Source organism: Cynocephalus volans, chromosome 2, assembly GCF_027409185.1.
Source record: "Cynocephalus volans isolate mCynVol1 chromosome 2, mCynVol1.pri, whole genome shotgun sequence".
NCBI classification, from domain to species: Eukaryota; Metazoa; Chordata; class Mammalia; order Dermoptera; family Cynocephalidae; genus Cynocephalus; species Cynocephalus volans.
In genome coordinates this window covers 209,521,673-209,543,636 of record NC_084461.1, presented here as the reverse complement: position 1 = coordinate 209,543,636, position 21,964 = coordinate 209,521,673, and the positions used below count along the sequence as shown (strand labels likewise).

At 37.6% G+C, this 21,964-nt stretch overlaps 1 protein-coding gene across 5 annotated transcripts in view; it reads right to left on the bottom strand.

The window, feature by feature from the left end:
• The window catches only part of CLTCL1 (clathrin heavy chain like 1), a 99,530-nt gene that overhangs the window by 63,094 nt on the left and 14,472 nt on the right, over window positions 1–21,964 (bottom strand). For all 5 annotated transcript variants that reach the window (XM_063088047.1, XM_063088049.1, XM_063088048.1 and 2 more), the window contains exons 2-3: window positions 21,585–21,792; window positions 4,749–5,017 (exon numbers count right to left, since the gene is read on the bottom strand). In XM_063088047.1, coding sequence (XP_062944117.1) covers window positions 4,749–5,017; window positions 21,585–21,792 — 477 coding nt within the window. The remainder of the gene's footprint in view (window positions 1–4,748; window positions 5,018–21,584; window positions 21,793–21,964) is intronic.

The window sequence follows — 21,964 nt, the reverse complement described above, 5'->3', positions numbered from 1 at the left end:
AAGATTAGAAATTCTTTCTTCTGCTTGTTCTAGCCTGCTGCTTAAGCTCTTAGTTGTGTTTTTTATTTCACTGAGTGAATCTTTCATTTCCATGAGTTCTGCTACATTCTTTTTAAGGTATTAATCTCTCTGTAAATTTCCTCCTTCATACCATAAATTTTTTCCGCTTCATTATGTTGCCTGAGTCTTCTCATATCTCAGTAAGTTTCCTTAAGATTGTTGCTTGGGATTCCTTTTCAGTCATTTCAAGGGTTTCCTACTCTAAAGGGTCGGGTATTTGGGAATTACTATATTCTTTTGGTGGTGTCATATTTGCTTAGATTTTCGTATTTCTAGTATCTTTACTTTGATGTCTGGTCATCTGGTAGAGCAGCTGCTGCTTCTGTTACTCTGGAGTGGGCTTTGAGGAAAGAGACTTCCTCTTCTTTTTCTGGTCTCTGCTAGTGACTCTCCTTGTGTCAATTCAGTTGGATGTCTGGTGGGCCACCTGCACAGTGGCTGTGGCTACTGCTGTGGTGGCAAGCCACTTTTGTGGCAGCCATGGCTGTGGCAGTGGCAGTGGTGGGCCATCCATGCAGAAGTGGTATTTTTAGCATGCTCCTTGCCTGCTTCCTCTGTGGAGGAAGTGCTGCCCTTGGCTCCTGCATAGGACGCCAGGTGTGGCTCTCTTGCTTGCTTCTGGGCGGTGGCTGCTGCCCTCCACTCCTGCCTAGGACCCTGGGTATGCTCCTTGTCTGTTTCCAGGATTGGGGGTTGCCCTCAGCTCCTGCCTAGGAACCCGGGCATGCTCCTTGCTTGCTTCCAGGCAGTGGGGGCTGCCCTTGGCTCCTGCCTAGGACTCTAGGCATGCTCCTTGCCTCTAGCCAGTTTTCTTAAGTAAAAGTTCTTTGAATATTTGCAAGCCTGTGGTTAATTTCCAGAGTTCTGAGAAAGCAGTTTTGACAATGCTTGCCAGTGTTCTATTTGCTTTTATGGAGGAGCAGATTTTCCGATGTATTTACTCCATCAATCCTGATGATGTCCTGTGTATAATTTTTTGTGCGGATACACATTTTAATTTATCTTGGGTTTATCTCTTTAGGAGTGGAATTTCTAGGAAATATGCTATGCTCAAATTTTTGAGAAACTGACAAACTGCTTTCCACCACTGCTGTGCCATTTTACATTCCCACTGGTTCTGATATGAGGGTTCCAATATCTCCACATGCTTGGCAACACTTGTAATTGTCTGCCTTTTTTATTATAGCCATCCTCGTGGGTGGGAAGTGATAATCTCACTGTGGTTTTGATTTGTATTTCCACTATAACTAATGATGTTGAACATCTTTTCATATGTTTATAGGCCACTTGTACATCTTCTTACAGAAATATCTGTTCAAATCAACAGTCCACTTTAAAATTGGACTGTCTTTTTATTATTGAGTTGCAGGACTTCTGTACATATCCTGCATACAAGTCCCTTCTCAGATATATGATCTTGAAATATTTTCTCCAAATGGTGGGTTGTTTCTTCACTTTTTTTTTTTTTTTTTTGGTGGCTGGCCAGTATAGGGATCTTCGCTTTCTTGATGGTATCTTTTACAGCACAAAAGATTTTAATTTTGATGTCCAACTACCGATTTTTTCTTTTGTTGCTTGTGCTTTTGATGTTGTAGCTTAAGAAGTCTTTTCCTAACTCAAGGTCACTGAGATTTACTCCTATGTTTTCTTCTAAGAGTTTACATTTAGGTCTGATCTATTTTGAGGTAATTTTTGAATGTGACAAGAGGCAGGAGTCCAACTTCATGCTTCTGCATATGGAGATTCAGTGTCCCCAAACCATGTGTTCAATAGACTATGCTTTCTTTCACTGATTTTTAACAAAGATGCCAAGACAATTCAATTGACTATAAAAGATACAAAATTTAATTGGACAGAAGGAATAAGTTCAAGAGATCTATAGTACAATATGGTGACCATAGTTAATAATATATGGTATATCTGAATATCACCAAAAGATTTTAAGTGATCTCACCACAAAAAATAAGTATGTGAGGTAAAGCACATGTTAATTAGCTCAATTTAACCATTCCATAATGTATACATACCTCAAGATCATGTTGTAAACCATAAATATATACAATTTTTATGTCAATTAAAAAACCTAATTAAAAAAATTATATTTAAACTCCACTGGTATTATTTTGGTTCAGAAAAATAGGTTCATAACTCATTAGAGATAATCTCGTGTAAATCTAAAGATGTTTGTTTTCAAGTTGACACTATGGCTAGGTTTTGATATTTCTTAATAGGTTTTCTTTTCATTTAATCAGAAAATTAACTTTCATATCCTGTTTACAAACCATTAAAGGTGATTTGGAAGCTTAAAAAAATCAATTACCATAAATATAAGGGTGTATTTCTGGACTCTAGATTCTATTCCATTGATCTATTATGTTTATTCTTATGTAGGTACGACACTGTCTTGATTACTATAGGTTTGTAGCAGGTTCTAAAATCGGGAAGTATAAATACTTCAACGACTGTGTTCTTTTTTCAAGACAGTTTTGACTTTTCTGAGTTCTTGCAATTCTATATGAATTTTAGGACTGTTTGTCAATTTCTACAGAAAACCTAGCTGGTATTCTGATAGGGATCGTATTGAATTTGTAGATCAATTTGGGAAGTACTTCCATCTTAAAAATATTAAGTCTTCTGATGCATGAACATGGGATGTTTTTCCATTTATTTTGATCTTTTTTACTCACTTTCAAAGTTTTGTAGTTTTCAGAGTATAAGTTTTGTGCTTCTTTATTAAATTTATTCCTAAGTAGTTTATTCTTTTTTATGTTACTGCAAACAAATTTGTTTTGTTAATTTCATTTTTTGATTGTTCCCTGCAAGTGTATAGAAATGAAGTGATCTTGCATTCTGCAACAATGCTGAACTTATTAGTTCTAATAGTTTTTTATTGGATCTCTTAGGATTTTCAATATATAAGATCATGTCATTTACAGATATTGTTTTAATTCTTCCTTTCAAATCTGGATGCATTTTATTTCTTTTTCTTGCCTAACTGCCCTGGCTAGAACCTCTAGTCCAGTGCTAAACAGAAGTAGCAAGTGTGGATACCTTTGTCTTATTCCTGGTCTTAGGGGAAAAGCTTTCAGTCTTTCACCATTAAGTAACATGTTAGTTGTGTTTTCTATAGATGCCTTTTATCAGGCTGAATAAGCCAAAGTCTCAGTCTTGCTTCTCCTGTACATCTCTAATGCCACTGCCTCTATCTAAGTCACACACGCCTCATTTCTCCTGGATGTTACAGAGTGGAAGAGACCCCCAAAGTGGAGAGAAATACTCCTTTCCCTCTTTGCTTGTTCTTCACCTTTCTCATACATATCTCTACTCCAGAACAGATTATATGGCTTTATTCCTATATCTGCCTGTCAACTAGTCTCCCGGCCTCCAGTCTTCATGGTGGGCCATCATCAACATTCTGATAGCACTTATTTCCATTCTACCACACTGCCAAGAAGGAAAATTAATCATATCACTCTCACTTAAAACATGCTATAGAATTCCCTGGGCCGACCCCATGGCGCACTCGGGAGAGTGCAGTGCTGGGAGCGCAGCAGCGCTTGCCGCGGGTTCGGATCCTATATAAGGATGGCCGGTGCGCTCACTGGCTGAGAGCGGTATGGCCAGTCGCAAAAAGACAAAAAAAAAAAAGAAATCCCATAGCCTGCAAGATACAGCAGGCACTTCAGTCTGGTCCTACCCATCTCTCCAGCCTTCCCCTTTAACTGCCTCTTATGATTACCTATGGGTACCAGCTACAGCGAAAGACCCCAGACTCCCTGAAAGTGCCACTGTCTTCCATTTCTATACCTTTGTACAAGCTTGTTTCCTTCTGAAGTGCACTTTTATAGCTAGCAAAATGCAGCTTAGATGCCCCTTCTGTTGTAGGTTCTCCCTTACTTAAGGGACTCTCTCATGGCTCCCACAGCACTCTCTTCTAATATTTGACAGTTCTCTAACTATTAACATTCTGCAGACATACCTTCCCCACTAGGCTACAGCTAACAAAGATCTATATCCCCGGTGCCAAACATCCTGTAGTCCTCAAGTATCTGATGACTGGATCAGCCACCAGGAATGAAAAAAAGGAGGAGAGAAAAATATTTCTTTCATTATAAAAGGACTGAGTTAGTCACCTTCCATTAAGTCCTTAAAACAAAGCCTAAAGAATACTTCTCATAAATCTAGAGGTTCCAAGATGCTCTACAAAATTCCTCAGTTCACTTCTCAAAGCTGCACCAGAGACAGTTTATAGAACATCAGTAACCTGATGGAACACAGTTGTTAAACAGACCAAAGTTGAGTTAAAATTACTAGATCCTAAGTTCAGATTTCTTTCTTTCTTTCTTTTTTTTTTTTTTTGTCTTTTTGTGACCGGTAAGGGGATCGCAACCCTTGGCGTGGTGTCGCCCGCACCGTGCTCAGCCAGTGAGTGCACCGGCCATTCCTATATAGGATCCGAACCCGCAGCGGGAGCGCTGCTGCGCTCCCAAGCGCTGCACTCTCCTGAGTGCGCCACGGGCCCGGCCCTAAGTTCAGATTTCTTAGTAATCTCTATTTCTTTCAGTCCCAGGCCTACTTCTTCTGCCTTACATCCATACCAACCTCAAATGATTTAACCATTCTACTCTAATAGTAGGGCTCTAAGTTACATCAGACCAACCCCTGAAGGCAGCCAAAAGCTTACTCACCTGAGCTGAGATGCCAATAAGGAGCAGCCACTTCTGGTACTCATCAGTTCGGTAGTGGATCATCTGGCACCCTGCCAGATTGGTGTGCCTATCAAACATCTTTATGGGCTGAGAGTCACCTTCCATGCTCCAGTGGTAGACTGTGGTCTCAGTCACCAAGGCAATAGTGTTCACAGAGATCCATTTCCAGAAAATGACCTCTTCTGCCATAGTATGAGACTTCATTTTACTCTTCATCTCAATATTAAAGATTTGAAGTGTCTTCCCAGCTAATATTTGATGTGATAAAGATTAGAGAAAGACAAATTAAAAATCTGAAAGACAAATTCTTATATTCTTAATTCTGAATCCTTTTAATACAAGTTGTATTACTTACAGCTAATCTGATTAACAGGGAAAAAAAAGCTGTCTGAGTAATAATTAACCTTACTTTGCTGTCTAAATATTGAGAAGAGCTCCCTTACAGGTTCTTCTTCAGAAGAATGTAAAAGTGTGTGAATATTTATAGAATGTATGAATAACAATCAGAATTAGCTCTATTGAAGCAATTCTCAAGACAAATAGTTTTAGATTGGTTTCGTCTAGGTTTAAAATAGTTTTCTGGAGTGGAGGTCAAGATGGCGAAAGAGGAGAGCTGCCTGCCGCTTTTCCGCCACGAGTAGAAGCAGCCTGAGGCCCACGCCAGATGCAGCTGTAGCAGGATCGGTGCAAAGGAATGGCTTTGAAAGGGTGTCTTTACCCTGCCGAGAACTGGGAATCTTCCCCCAACCCGCGCGTGCGACCCGCCGGTGCGCTACGGCCGGTGTCGCAGCCGCAGCCCAGGCGTGGAAACACGGAGGCCTGAGCTGGCGTGTGTCACCCTGGGCTGCAGCGGTGACCGTGGCTTCTGACCCCCCACCCGCCCGTCCCTGGAGCTGGAAGCGAATCAACCCGCGGCCAAGACAGGGAGACGTCCAGCGGGAGAGGCAGAAGCCCCGCGGAGACCACACGCCCTGCGGGGCCACCACTGCGTGATCCAACAGGTAGGCTTCACCGCTGCCACCCAGCTTCATTCCCACCCCAGCCCAGTGCACACAGAGGAGAGAGACGTCTGACACAGGAGGCAGGAACTCCACAGGGTCCACGCTGCTGCTGCACAATCCAGCAGCCCGGCCCAATGTGTACAGAGCACAGAGTCATCCAGCAAGGGAGACAGAAGCTCTGTAGAGTCCACACACCCTTTGGGGGGCCATCACCGCATGATCCAGCAGCAGGTAGGCTTCACCGCGGCCACCCGGCTCCATCCCAAGACTGGCCTAGCGCGCACAGAGCAGGGAGGCATCCTGCAAGGGAAGGGGAAGCTCTGCAGAGACCACACACTCTGCGGTGCCTTGGCACATCCCAGCAGCCTGGGCCAGAGCACACGGAACAGGGAGTCACTGAGGTAGCCATACCAAATTGGCAACCACAGCAACATCTTAGTCATTCAACAGTGTCAAACCTGTGGACTGTGAAACCCCCTGCCACAATGAATAAACATCAAAGAAAAGATACCAGAAATATGAAAAATCAAGAAAGTACACCACCAAAAGATAATAAATCTCAAGCTCCAGATCCTATAGAACAAGAAACCCGTGAAATGACTGACAAGGAATTTCGAGTGATAATTCTAAGGAAACTTAATGAGATACAAAAAAACTCAGCTAGAGATCATGATGAGATGAGGAAAAGTATACAGGACCTGAAAGAGGAAATGTATAAGGAAATCAATGCCCTGAAAAAAAATGTAGCAGAACTTGCCGAACTGAAGAAATTATTCAGCGAAATAAAAAACACAATGGAGAGTTTAACCAGCAGGCTTGTGGAAGTTGAAGAGAGAACCTCTGAACTTGAAGATGGGCTGTTTGAAATAACACAAGCAGACAAAAAGAAAAAGAAAAAAGAATCAAAGCACTGAAGAAAATCTGAGAGAGATATCAGACAACCTAGAGTGCTCAAATATCCGAGTCATGGGTATTCCAGAAGGGGTGGAAAAAGGAGATTGCATTGAAAACATATTCAACAAAATAGTGGCAGAAAACTTCCCAGGTATAGGAAATATCACAGATCTTCAGGTCCAGGAAGCTCAACGATCTCCAAACATATTCAACCCAAAAAGGCCTTCTCCAAGACATGGTATAGTCAAATTGGCAAAACTCAAAGACAAAGAGAGAATCTTAAAAGCTGCAAGAGAGAAGCGTCAAATCACCTATAAGGGAGCCCCCAATCAGGCTAACATCAGACTTTTCATCACAAACTCTAAAAGCCAGAAAAGAATGGGATGATATATTCAAAATACTAAAAGACAGAGATTGTCAGCCAAGAATACTCTACCCTGCAAGGCTATCCTTCCGAAATGAAGGGCAAATAGTATATTCTCAGACAAACAAAAACTGTGGGAGTTCACTACCACACGACCACCCTTACAAGAAATTCTCAAGGGAGTACTGGGTTTGGTTCCTGAAAAATAACTACCACTGCCATAAAAACCCAAGAAAAATCAAAACTCACTAGTATAATAAAAATGGCATTCATGAAGAGAAAACAAACAAACAAAAAGGCTATCTACAACCTATGGAACCAAGAAACACAGAAAACAAATAGTAAATCAGAAAGCAAGGAACAAAAGACACCTAAGACAACCAAACAACAATCAATAAAATGCTAGGAATAAATCAACACTATTCAATAACAACTCAATGTAAAAGGCTTAAATTCCCCAATCAAAAGACACAGACTGGATGACTGGATTAAAAAGGAGGACCCAACTATATGCTGCCTTCAAGAGACCCACCTCACCCACAAAGACTCACATAGACTAAGAGTGAAAGGATGGAAAAAGATTTACCATGCAAACAGAAAAGAAAAACGAGCTGGAGTAGCTATTCTTATATCAGACAAAGTAGACTTTAAACTAAAAACCATAAAAAGAGACAATGAGGGACACTACATAATGATAAAAGGACTTATCCATCAAGAAGACATAACAATCATAAATATGTACGCACCCAATGTTGGAGCAGCCAGATTTATAAAACAAACTCTATTAGACCTAAAGAAGGAAATAGAAACTAATACCATAATAGCAGGGGACCTGAACACCCCCCCGTCAATATTGGACAGATCATCTAGACAAAGAATCAGCAGAGAAACACAAAATCTAAACAATACACTAGACTAATTGGACTTGGCAGATATCTACAGAACATTCCATCCAACAACCTCAGAATATTCATTCTTCTCATCAGCACAAGGATCATTCTCCAGGACAGACCACATATTAGGTCACGAATCAAGTCTCAACAAATTCAAAAAAACTGCAATTATCCCATGTATTTTCTCAGACCATAATGGATTAAAACTAGAAATCAATAACAAACGAAATTCTGGAAACTATACAAACACATGGAAATTAAACAGCATTCTACTTAATGACATATGGGTCCAAGAAGAAATCAAGCAGGAAATCAAAAAATTTATTGAAAATAATGAAAATAATGATACATCATACCAAAACCTGTGGGATACTGCAAAAGCAGTATTAAGGAGGAAATTTATTGCATTAAATGCTCACCTCAGAAGAATGGAAAGATGGCAAGTGAACAACCCTAACACTCCACCTTAAAGAACTAGAAAACCAAGAACAATCCAAACCTAAAGTTAGCAGATGGAAAGAAATCATTAAGATCAGAGCAGAACTGAATGAAATTGAAACCCAAAAAACAATACAAAAGATCAATGAATCAAAAAGTTGGTTTTTTGAAAAGATAAATAAAATTGACAAACCATTAGCATGGCTAACAAAAAAAAGAAGAGAGAAGATTCAAATAACAAAAATTAGAAATGAAAAAGGTGATATTACAACTGATTCATCTGAAATACAAGGAATCATTCAAGACTACTATAAACAAGTATACGCCAACAAGTTTGAAAATCTGGAGGAAATGGATAAATTTCTGGACATACACAAGCTCCCAAAACTGAGCCATGAAGAAGTAGAAAATCTGAACAGACCAATAACAATAAAGGAGATTGAAGCTCTTATCAGAAGGCTCCCAACAAAGAAAAGCCCAGGACCAGATGGATTCACAGCAGAATTTTACCAAACATTCAAAGAGGAATTGACACCGATTCTTTACAAACTATTCCAAAAGATTGAAACGGACGCAAATCTCCCAAACTCATTCTATGAAGCAAACATCATCCTGATACCAAAACCAGGTAAAGATATAACCAAAAAAGAAAACTACAGGCCGATACCCTTGATGAATATAGATGCAAAAATCCTCACTAAAATACTAGCAAACAGAATACAGCAACACATACGTAAAATTATTCACCACGATCAAGTGGGATTCATCCCAGGGATGCAAGGTTGGTTCGACATACGCAAATCAATAAATGTGATACACCATATTAATAAAATCAAACAAAAGGACCAGATGATCATCTCTATAGATGCTGAAAAAGCATTTGATAAAGTTCAGCACTCATTCATGACAAAGACCCTCTATAAGTTAGGTATAGAGGGAAAGTATCTCAACATAATTAAAGCCATACCATATATGCCAAACCCACTGCCAATATCATCCTGAATGGGCAAAAGCTGAAAACTTTTCCTTTAAGAACAGGAACTAGACAAGGATGCCCACTCTCACCACTCCTATTCAACATGGTGTTGGAAGTACTAGCCAGAGCAATCAGAGAAGAGAAGGAAATAAAGGGTATCCAGATTGGAAAAGATGTCAAACTGTCCCTGTTTGCAGATGACATGATCCTATATATCGAACAGCCTAAAGCCTCTAGAAAAAAACTCTTGGAGTTGATAAATGATTTCAGCACAGTAGCAGGATACAAAATCAACACACAAAAATCAGTAGCATTTCTATTCTCCAATAGTGAACATGCAGAAAGAGAAATAAAAAATTTTTGCCCATTTACAATAGCCACCAAAAAAAATAAAATACTTAGGAATTGAGTTAACCAAGGATGTGAAAAATCTCTATAATGAGAACTACAAACCACTGCTGAGAGAAATTAGAGAGGATACAAGAAGATGGAAAGATATCCCATGCTCTTGGATTGGAAGAATCAACATAGTGAAAATATCCATACTACCGAAAGTGATATACAAATTTAATGCAATCCCCTTCAAAATTCCAATGACACTTTTCTCAGAAGTGGAAAGAACTATCCAGACATTAATATGGAATAACAAAAGACCACGCATAGCCAAAGCAAAGCTGAGCAAAAAAAAAATAAAGCTGGAGGCATAACACTACCTGACTTTAAACTATACTACAAAGCTATTATAACCAAAACAGTATGGTACTGGCATAAAAACAGACACACTGATCAATGGAATAGAATAGAGAATCCAGAAATCAACCCACACACCTACAGCCATCTGATCTTTGACAAAGGCACCAAGCCTATACACTGGGGAAGAGACTGCCTCTTTAGCAAATGGTGCTGGGAGAACTGGATATCAATATGCAGGAGAATGAAACTAGACCCACACCTTTACACTAAAGTCAACTAAAAATGGATTAAAGAATTAAATATACACCCTGAAACAATAAAACTTCTTAAAGAAAACATAGGAGAAACACTTCAGGAAATAGGACTGGGCACAGACTTCATGAATACGACCCCAAAAGCACGGACAACCAAAGGAAAAAATAAACAAATGGGATTATATCAAAATAAAGAGCTTCTGCACAGCAAAAGAAACAATCAAAAGAGTTAAAAGACAACCAACAGAGTGGGAGAAAATATTTGCAAAATATACATCCGACAAAGGATTAATATCCAGAATATACAAGAAACTCAAACAACTTTACAAGAAAAAAACAAGCAACACAATTAAAAAATGGGCAAAAGAGCTAAGTAGGCATTTCTCTAAGGAAGATATACAAATGGCCAACAGACATATGAAAAAATGCTCAACATCACTCAGCATCTGGGAAATGTAAATCAAAACTACAGTGAGATACCATCTCACCCCAGTTAGGATGGCTAAAATCCAAAGACTCTGAACGATAAATGCTGGCGAGGTTGCGTAGAAAAAGGAACTCTCATACATTGTTGGTGGGACTGCAAAATGGTACAGCCTCTATGGAAAATGGTATGGAGGTTCCTCAAACAATTGCAGATAGATCTGCCATATGACCCAGCTATCCCACTGCTGGGAATATACCCAGAGGAATGGAAATCATCAAGTCGAAGGTATACCTGTTCCCCAATGTTCATCGCAGCACTCTTTACAATAGCCAAGAGTTGGAACCAGCTCAAATGTCCATCATCGGATGAGTGGATACAGAAAATGTGGTATATCTACACAATGGAATACTACTCAGCTATAAAAACGAATGAAATACTGCCGTTTGCAACAACATGGATGGACCTTGAGAGAATTATATTAAATGAAACAAGTCAGGCACAGAAAGAGAAATACCACATGTTCTCACTTATTGGTGGGAGCTAAAAATAAATAAATAAATTCACACACACACACACACAGACACAAAAACCGGGGGGTGGGGGGGAGAAGACATAACAACTACAATTCCTTAAAGTTGATATGACAAGCAAACAGAAAGGACATTGTTGCGTGGGAGGGGGGAGAGGGAGGAGGGAGTGAGGTTTCAGTAATGGACCACAATAATCAACCACATTGTATATCGACAAAATAAAATTAAGAAAAAGAAAAAATAAATAAAAATAAAAATAAAAAATAAAATACTTTTCTGGATAAGTTAGCAAAAACATAAGACATCCTTTCTCTGTTGTCTCCAAGTTTCACGAAAAAAACCACAAATATCCCTTCACGTTAAACCAATTTCTCCATATAACAGGGTTCCTTTGTCTTAAATTATAAACACGTACTGTCAAACAGACTCATCTTCAATGTTGGAAATATTTTGCACCTGCACTATCCATTAAAGTAGATATTCTGTTGCTATTCAGCATTTAAATGTATGTAGTGAGATACACTTCAGGAACTACATTTTTACTTTTATCTAACTTTCATTAATTTAAACAAACAGCCCCCATGTGGCTACAAAAGGACAGTACAGTTCTAGATAAAAGGCTTTGGCATCCATCCTCTGGCAAGAGACACATACTGTTTCCACCACTGGCAAGGAGCTGAGTTCTGATCTTGGAATCTACACAAAAACTTAGAGCTAACATGAAATATTGATATTGCTTCCTCCCAAGATCAGAAACTAGGCAAGGATTATTTCTCTGACCAATTCTTTTTGACACCGTACTGGATATCTCAGCCGGTACGATAAGGTAATAAAAGTAAAAGGCATAAAGATCAAAAAATAAGAAGTAAACCTATCTTTATTCACAGACAACATAATTATTTACAAAAAATACTCTAATGAACCTACAAATCTATAAAATAACTATTAGAATTAATAGGTGAACACAGCAATGCTGCAGGATACAGGTCAATATACAAAAATATCAATTGAATTTTGAGATGCTAGCAGCAAACAATTTGGAAATAAAGAATTTTAAAGAATTTATACCACCACCAAAAACATAACATTTAGGAATAAATTTAACAAAAAATAAGCAAAACTTCTACATTAAATGATAAAATGAATGATAAAACATTACTGAGAAAAATTAAAGACCTAAATAAAAGAGACAACAGAGGCATACCATGCTCATGGATCAGAACATTTAAGATCACCAAGATGTCATTTCTCCCCAAATTGATCTCTAAGGTTCAATGCAATCTCAATCAAAATCCTAGTATCATTTTTCGGGGGTAGAAAATAAGCTGATTCTAAAATGTACATGGAAATGCAGAGGACAAACAATTTTGGAAAAAAGCAAAGTTGGAAGACTTATTAATACCTGACTTCAAGTCATGCTATAAAACTACAGTAAGAAAATCTATGTTTAAAAAAAAAAAGAAAGAAAAAAAAAGAAAATATGTGTTATTGCCAAAAAGACATACATACAGATCAACGAAACAGACTACAGTCCAGAAATAGCTGCATGCACTTATCAACATTTGTCAACTGATGTGACAAATGTGCCAAAAACCCCTCAATGGGCCCAAACACATTTTTTACAGAAATAAAAAATCTATCCTAAAATTCATATGGAATCTCAGAGGTCCCTGAATAGCCAAAACAATCTTGAAAAAGATGAACAAAGTTGGAGATCTCACACTTTCTGATTGTAAATCTTATTACAAAGCTACAGTAAGCAAATGGTATGGTAATGGCATGAAGACAAACATACAGACCAATGAAACAGAATACAGAACCCAGAAATAAACTCTCACGTATATGATGAAATGATTTTTGACAAGGGTCCCAAGATCATTCAGTGGGGGAAAAGACATTCTTTTCAACAAATGATTCTGTCAAAAATGGATATCTGCATGCAAAAGAATGAAATTGGACCTTTACCTTATACCATACACAAAAATTAACTGAAAATTAACTGAAAATCAAAGACCTAAAATAAGAGCTAAAACTAAAAAACTCTGAGAACAAAACATAGGGGAAAAGCTTCATGACATTGGATATGGCAATAGTTTTTTAAGATATGACACCAAAAGCACAGGCAAAAAAAGAAAATAAATAGACAAACTGGACTGCATCAAAGGACAGAAAAGAGCGAAAAGACAACCCATGGGATGGAATAAATATTTACAAATCATGTATCTGATGAGGGGTTAATATCGAGAATACATAAAGAACTCCTACAACCTGACAACAACAACAGTAACAACAACAAAACAAATTTAAAAATGAGTGAAATTTGAATAGACATTTCTCCAAAGGAAATATACAAATGGCCAATAAGAACATGTAAAGATGGTCAATATCACTAATCATTAGGAAAATGTAAATTAAAACCACAATGAGATACCACCTCTCACCCATTAGAATGGCTATTATAAAAAGAAAAAAAAAAAACAAGTGTTGTCAAGGATGTGGAGAAATTGGAACCCTGTACACTGTTGGTGAGAATGTCAAATGGTGTAGCCACTATGGAAAACAGTATGGCAATTCCTCAAAAAGTTAAAACAGAATTACCATATGATCCAGGAGTTCCACTTATAGGTATATACCCAAACAAACTGAAAGCAGGGTTTCAAAGAAATATTTGTATAACCGTATCATTGGCAGCATTATTCACAGATCTAGCTGTTTTTGAAGTATTATGTCTGAGCTACACAGCTGGAAAAAAGAATTAATTTACCTGTCCAGTTATGTAGCCAAGTTATTCAACAACTCACATCATCATATCAACTAGCAAATTAACTTTTAACTACAATTTGATTTTGTTGTTTTTGGCAGCTGGATGATACGGGAATCTAAACCCTTGACCTCGGTGTTAAAACACTGCACTCTACCCAACTGAGCTAACTGGCTAGCCCTTCATCTACAATATGAGAAACAAGACTGCTGTTGCTAAAGGAAAGTCTTTTATGACGTCATGATATAAGATATATGACATCATGATATAAGATAAAGGAGTGCTGGCTGAAAACAGTTCTAAAGTTAACTACAACTATATACCATATTAAGTTTATACCATACAAATTTATGAAACAGCTGGTTTTAAACACAGTTTAGGTGTGACCTACTTTTGCTGTCTTGACCATATGGTAAATGTTAAACCCTCACCATCTTTAGACACTCGCAGCTTATGGTAAACTGGTTCTAATCAGACTGAACTAAGATGGGAACTCAAACCCACGAAAAGAAATTAAGAGCAATGAAAATGATAAATATGTTGGTTAATATAAAGACTCTATAAATATATTTTTTCTCATTGCTTTTCTTTGCTTCATTAAAGGACATCATATAAAACTATAATAATACAATAGGATTGTTGGGTTTATAATATACGTACATGTGTATATATATACTTCATTTTATCTATTTTGGAAATACTTTATATATTCATACATATAAGAATGACAAAGATAGCACAATAGAGGGGAGAGGGAATGGAGCTATATTGGTTTAAAATTTCTGCATTTTAACTGAGTTAATATTTACCTAAAATAGTCTGTGGTAAGTTAGGATAAATTTTGTAAACTCCAGAACAACCACAAAACACACACAAACACACAAAATAGAAAAAAGAAAAATTCAAAAGAAAACAATATGCTATTCTTTTTTTTAAAAAAAAAAACAAAAATGGCACATGGCAGGCAGCTGTGCACATGTTCCAGGAGCACTTACACACAGCTTGCTGGAGCCAGGGTGTTCTTTGAAACAATCAAGAACACTGACAAATATTAGTTACTGATCAAGAAAAAAAAGAAGACTTAAATTATCAAAATAAGAATGAAAGAGAGGACATCACTGCCAACTCCAAGAAATTAAAAGCATTATGAGGGAATAATATGAATAATTTTATGCCAACACATTAGAAAACTTAGATGACTTGGATAAATTCCTAGAAATATACAAATTACCAAAACTGACACAACAAGAAACAGAAAATCTGAGCAGATTTATAGCAAGTAAAGAAGTTGAGTTAGTAATTAAAAATCTTCTCACAAAGAAAAGTCCAGAAGGCTTTCACTATTGGATCCTATCAACTACTCAAAGAATATTAAGATAACAAGTACTTCACAAACTCTTCCGAAAAGAGAGGAGGGACCACTTCCAATCTCATTTTTTAAGGCAAACATTCACCTTATTACAATGTCAGATAAAGACAGCACAAGAAAAGAAAACCACAGACCAATTATCATAAAAATAACAGAAAAATCCTTAAAATATTAATGAACAAAATCCAACAACATATAAAAATGATCATATACCACAACCAAAAGGGATTCACTGCAGGAATGCAAGGTCAGTTTAACATCCAATAAGAAATTCATGTAATACACCACACTAAAAAAAGACAAAAACCGTGTGATCATCTCAATAGATCTGGAAAATATTTGATAAAATCCAACACCTTTTCATGATAAAAACTCTAAACAAAATAGGAAGGAAGGGAACTTCTCCAACTTGGTAAAGGCTTTATCTACTCAAAACCCACAGCTAACATCATATTCAATGGTCAAAGACTATTTCCCCGTAAGATCAGAAACAAGTCAAGATTATCTGTTCTTGCCACTTCTATTTAACACTGAACTGGATATTCTAGTCAATGCAATATTGAAACAAACAAAGAAACAAACAAAATAAACAGAATCCATATTAGAAGGGAAGATATAAAACTGTCTATTCACAGATAACATGATACCGTATATAGAAAATACCAAAAAATCCACTAAAATCTACAAGAACTAATAGAATAAGTTTTAAAAGTACCCAAGATATAAATAAGCAAAAATCAATTGTATTTCTAAATACTAGCAACAAACAATCCAAAAATGGAATTAATACAATTCTGCTCATAATAATGTCAAAAAAGAATATAAGACTTAGGAATAAATGTAACGAAGTGTAGGATTCGTACACTGAATGCACAAAACATCATTGAAAGAAATTAAAGAAGATGTAAATAGAGACCATAACTAGAAGACTTAATATTGCCAAAATGGCAATTCTTGCCAAATTGACTGATAAATTCAATGCAAACCCTATCAAAATCCCAGGAGGCTTTTTGTAGAAACTGACAAACTGATCCTAAAATTTATGTGGAAATTCAAAGGATCTAGTTTCAAATAGTTTCAAAACTTATTTTGAAAAATATGAACAAAAATACTAACATTATCTAATTTCAAACTTACTATAAAGCCACAGCAATCAAGTAATCTAGTAATTGGTACAAGGATGGACATAGAGATCAAAAGAACAGAATTAAGACTCCAGAAATAAATCAAAGGGGAAAGATGGTCTCCTCAACAAATGGTGCTTGGACAACTGAATAGATATGCTCCCCCCACGCAAAGAAAAAGAAAAAGAAAAAAATAACTTACAACCATACTTCACACCATACACAAAAATTAATTCAAAAGACCAAAGAATCAAATGTAAGAATTAAAACTATAAAACCACTAGAATGCAGAAAATTGTTATGACCTTGAGTTAGGCTAAGCACTCTTAGATATGACACCAAAAGCATGATACATCAAAGAAAAAAAATGGATAAACTGGGCTTCATCAAAATTAAAATTTTTTGCCCTTCAAAAGATATGCTATGGTTTAATGTTTTGTCTTCTCCAAAATTCACGTTTAAACTTAATCCCCAATGCAACAAGGTGGGACCTTTTGGGAGCTGTTTTGGTCATGAGGGATTAATGCCATTATAAAAGGGCTTGACTGAGGGAGTTTGGTTCCTTTTTGCCCTTCCATCCCTTCCACCATGTGAGGACACAGCATTCCTCCCCTCCAGAGGTTGCAGTAACAAGGAACCATCTTAGAAGCGGAGACCCGCCCTTAACAGACGCTAAACCTGCTAGCAGCTTGATCTTGGACTTCCCAATCTCCAGAATTGTGAGAAACAAATTTCTCTTCTTTATAAATTACTCAGTTTCAGGTATTTTGTTGCAGCAGCACAAAGGGACTAAAACAAAACACCATTAGGAAAATGAAAAGACAAGCTACAGACTGGAAGAAAATATATATAAATCACATAGCTGATAAATGATGTATATCCAGAATATATAAAGAACTCTTATAATTTAATAATAAGACAAACAATCCAATTAAGAAATGAGCAAAAGATTTAAACAGATGCTTCTCCAGAGAGATATATAAGTGGCTAATAACCATGTTTAAAAATAAAAGATACTTGACATCATTAGGCATTAGAGAAATGCAAATTAAAACCATGAGACACTAGTACCCAACCATGGGAACTGCTGTAATAAAAAAGACAGTATCAAGTATTGAAACGGATGTGGAGAAATTGGCACCCTCATACATTGCTAATGGGAATGTAATACGTTGCAACCACTTTGGAAAACAGTTAAACACTTTGCAAAAGCTAAACAAATTTACCATATGATCCAGCAATTTCCCTCCACCCAAGAGAAATGAAAATATATGTCCACACAAAGACTTGTAAGTGCTCATGGCAGCAATATTCTTAATATCCAAAAACTAGAAAAAAATCCAAATATCCATCAACTGGTGAATGTCCATACAATGAGATACTATTCAGCAATAAAAAGGAACATAAATATTAAAATAAAATAAAAACGATGCACACTACAACAGATGAGCCTCAAAAACACTATGCTAAGAAACAAAGCCAGATATAAAAGACTACATACTGTATGATCCCCTTTATTTGAAATGTCCAGAAAAGGAAAATCTATTGAGGCAGAAAGCAGATCAGTAGCTGCCTAGGGCTGGGGGTGGGAGTGCGAATGACTGCAAACAGGCATGAGCAAACTTTTTTATTTTTATTTTATTTTAAAAGATGACCGGTAAGGGGATCTTAACCCTTGGCTTGGTGTTGTCAGTACCATGCTCAGCCAGTGAGCGAACCGGCCATCCCTATATAGGGATCTGAACCCATGGCCTTGGTGTTATCAGCACTGCACACTCCCAAGTGAGCCACGGGCTGGCCCTTGGCATGAGCGAACTTTTTGAGGTAATAAACATGTTCTAAAACTAGACGGTAGTGATGGTTCCACAACTCTATAAATTCACTAAAAATCACTGTACTGTACACTTAGAACAGATGAATTTTACTGTATGTAAATTATACCTGAATAAAGTGATCAAAGGAAGAAATAACTAAAAGTTCAACTATAGGATGGGGGTGCTTTTTAGTTTCTGGTGGGGTTTTTTTTTTTTTTTTTTTTTTGGCAGCTGGCGGATCCAAACCCTTTGACCTTGGTGTTGTAATACTGTGCTCTAACCAACTGAGTCAACTGGCCAGCTGTTATCTTTTAGTTTCAAATAGCCTTGGATCACAGAGGAAATTTCCTCTAGCTTGAAATCTGTCAAGTTGTCCTTAGACTGGTTAAAAGAACTTGTGTTATAGGAGGTACAAAATATTTAGCATCACAAAAAAGAAAAAAAAGGACCAACCTCCTTTGGGAATCAATCTAAGGTCAGATTGAAACAGTCAAGGTGAAGAGTGTGCCACCACTAGGGGGTGCCATTCCACCACCTCGCCCCTCCCTACCTGAGCTAAGCACTAACTGCTGTGCAGGCACTAGATTAGCCTATACTCAATCTACTTCTAAAAATTAAGGGAAAAAAGGTAAAATTTGTAAAAAGAAACACAAATATTAAAAGGGTAATGTCATAATAAAAGTGGGAATATCATACTCAGGTCAGTAATGCAAGATTGTCAGCAAACTTTTTCTGTAGAGGAACATATAAGATCTCTGTCACGTATTTGTCTGTTTTGTTTTTACAACTCTATAAAAACCATTCTTAGCTTGGGAACTGTACAAAAAGCAGGCTATTTGCCAGTCCCTCAGTTAAGGTATTATTGTTCCATTAAACTGATGAACAGCAGATAAGGAATTCTACACACCACCTCACACTTTTGGTCAAGTGCAAAAATGTATCTCCAGTTTTAAAGTATTCGCACAAATCCATCAGCAGAGAAAGTCTGTAGAGAGACTAGGTTGAGCAAATCTGCTCCAGGCTTCTCCAGAAGCCACGACATGGGCTGAGCACCTAAGATACGAGGACAGACTATAAGGCAGACGTTTTTACAAGAGTTCCAGCTCATAAAGAGCTCCACCAGCCAAAATGGGGAGAATCTGGGAGATATAGACGAGGTCCCTGTATTTCCTGCTTTCACACTGTCACCCACAGAACTAACTAAGGTGTCTGAAATGATAGACCCACTCCGCAGAGCTCATCTGTAATTCAATTATCTTTGTAATTCAATCACTGTACAAATACCTTTTTTTTTTTTTTAAGACAGTTCTGCTCATTTTGGTGTAGGGCCTTTAAAACACACTGTACATCCTCCACTTGCCAACAATTTGTACCACAAGGATCTGAGATCATCCTTATGGCCACAGGATTGCAGTAAAAATAGAATAAAGCCTTAAAATTATCTCTCTTTGGTTCCAGAGCCTCACACTTCCCTATGCAAAAGATAACAGCAATTCAACATAGTTATAGTTGAAGCAATTAACATGAATATTGAGAAAGAAACAAAAAGGAGCAGCCCCTGCCACCCTGAAGCTGGCCTGGCACTCACAGATAGGCCATGTTGCTCTCCTGCTGGACATAAACCATCTTGGAGTACACGAACTTCAGATAAGGGCCCTCTGAGACCACGATAAAGTGAGACAAAGCAAGCCTGCTTTGGAATTTTGTCTAAACACAGACAAAAACAAGTTTACTGTGCAATCCACAAAATACCAGCACTCTCTCAGCCAAAACACGTGACTGCTACTTCTTTACCAATTACAGCTTTATCCTCTCTCTCTAGTCTTCCCTCCCTTGTAGATAAGATTTATTGAGATACCCAATCATACAATTACCCCCGCTTTCTGAAAGCACCCAATCTACAGCAAATCCTTGCTTCTTTAGTTCATCCCCAAATCATCCAACCAAATCCCAAATCCTATAACAGGTTCTTTCTAACGCTCTCTTACTGAGACACCCTCCAGTTCCCCATGGTATGTGTTCTCTCTTGCTGCAACGAGTAATAAAACCAACTTGTTCAAACACAGGTATGTTCCTTGTGGTCTTTGGCTGGAAGGGATTAACAATATCTAAATACCATGTTTCCACTACACCCCTACCACCACCCCCAAAACACACACACACATACATGCACGCACACACACTAGGAGATCCACACTGTACACTGTTAAAGAGAACTAAGCCAGAGAACCAGGAAGGCTAAAATGCAAGTCATTTCTGAGATCTGCTGAGAATACCAAACAGCAGACATGCTAGATAACGTCTCTCAAAAGTACTGCAGCAATATAAATTGCAAAAAACAATGCTACAAGGTGCGAATTCCATCAAAAACTGCCAAAGGATAGTGATACAGTAAGAGAAACAGAAAAGAATCATTAAGAATCCTTAAAATAGTTTACATTGCTACACTCCATGTTCAAAAAAATGCTTTGACAAGATTGCAAGGAAAAAGGTAGAGTGATAATGGAACAAAGCTCCTTTCAAATAAAAATAATTCAGCTACTTCTTTTTAAATAGAAAGGTCTTAACTTCCAGATGTACATACACTTACTAAAATGACAAAGTAGACCCTATTCCTGTAACAAAACAGAAGCCTAGACAAAGCTAATATTTGGCTTTCACAAATTTTAGGTCCAGAAACAGTTTTCACTTTCCAAGGCAAGTGATATAATGCATTTCACATAAAACATTAATAAGTCCACTACACATGTAATTCTTTAATTTCCCAAATCAAGACAATATGAAAAGATTCTCTATTTCTCAAGAATAGAAAGTTTCCAGCACCTGAGGTTCCCTGAGTGCAGGGAAGTAAAATTCTATTAATTACCTACTTTCCTGTCGCTGATGCACTTCACAAAAGAGTAAGTCTCTGGGCCTGTATCCTGGGATGACTGGAGCACCACCACAGCAGGCCCTCAAGGCAAGGATGCCACACAGCTCTACTGGGGAACACAGTGCTGTCCAGACATAATGCATCTTTGGACCCAAGAGGACAAAGTCCTGGGGATTCACCCCCTCACAGTGTCTGGCACTATGGATGATATTACAAAGAAGCTCTGGTGCTCAGAGGCCTCTTCTTAGGGCACACTAAACACAGCTTTTGCTAAAACTTCTAGAATTAAGTTGAATACTATTGATGACACTTTGTTATGAGCTTACTGACACTTGCCCAATATTTAAGGTAATGAAGCAGTTAAAGCAAGATAAAATTCCTTTCTAAAATTCCCTTTGGACTTACCTTTTAGAGCTATCACCTTAGAGGCTGGATTCATGATGGCACTTTCTGCAGAGATAGGCCGTCTGATCGGAGCCATTGGATCACTCATGTCAATAATCACTACCTGTGCCTGCTCGCCAACTTTCTCTCGGACACATATGAACTTGTCAGATTCCATGGTCAGTGTGCTGAATCCAATGTTGGCTGGATTAATTCCAAGGTTTTGGAGCTAAACAGAAAAGAAGTATTTGATTAAAGTTTTTGCTCTCTGAAATAGATTAGCTCTAGCCTAGTATTTACCAAAGTCTAACAGAAGGAGGGGGAAAAGTTAAACAAGAGTTTAGAAAAAAAGTTAACATTAGGTAACCATTCGAGGAAAATGGTGGCTTGCTTTTCTACAC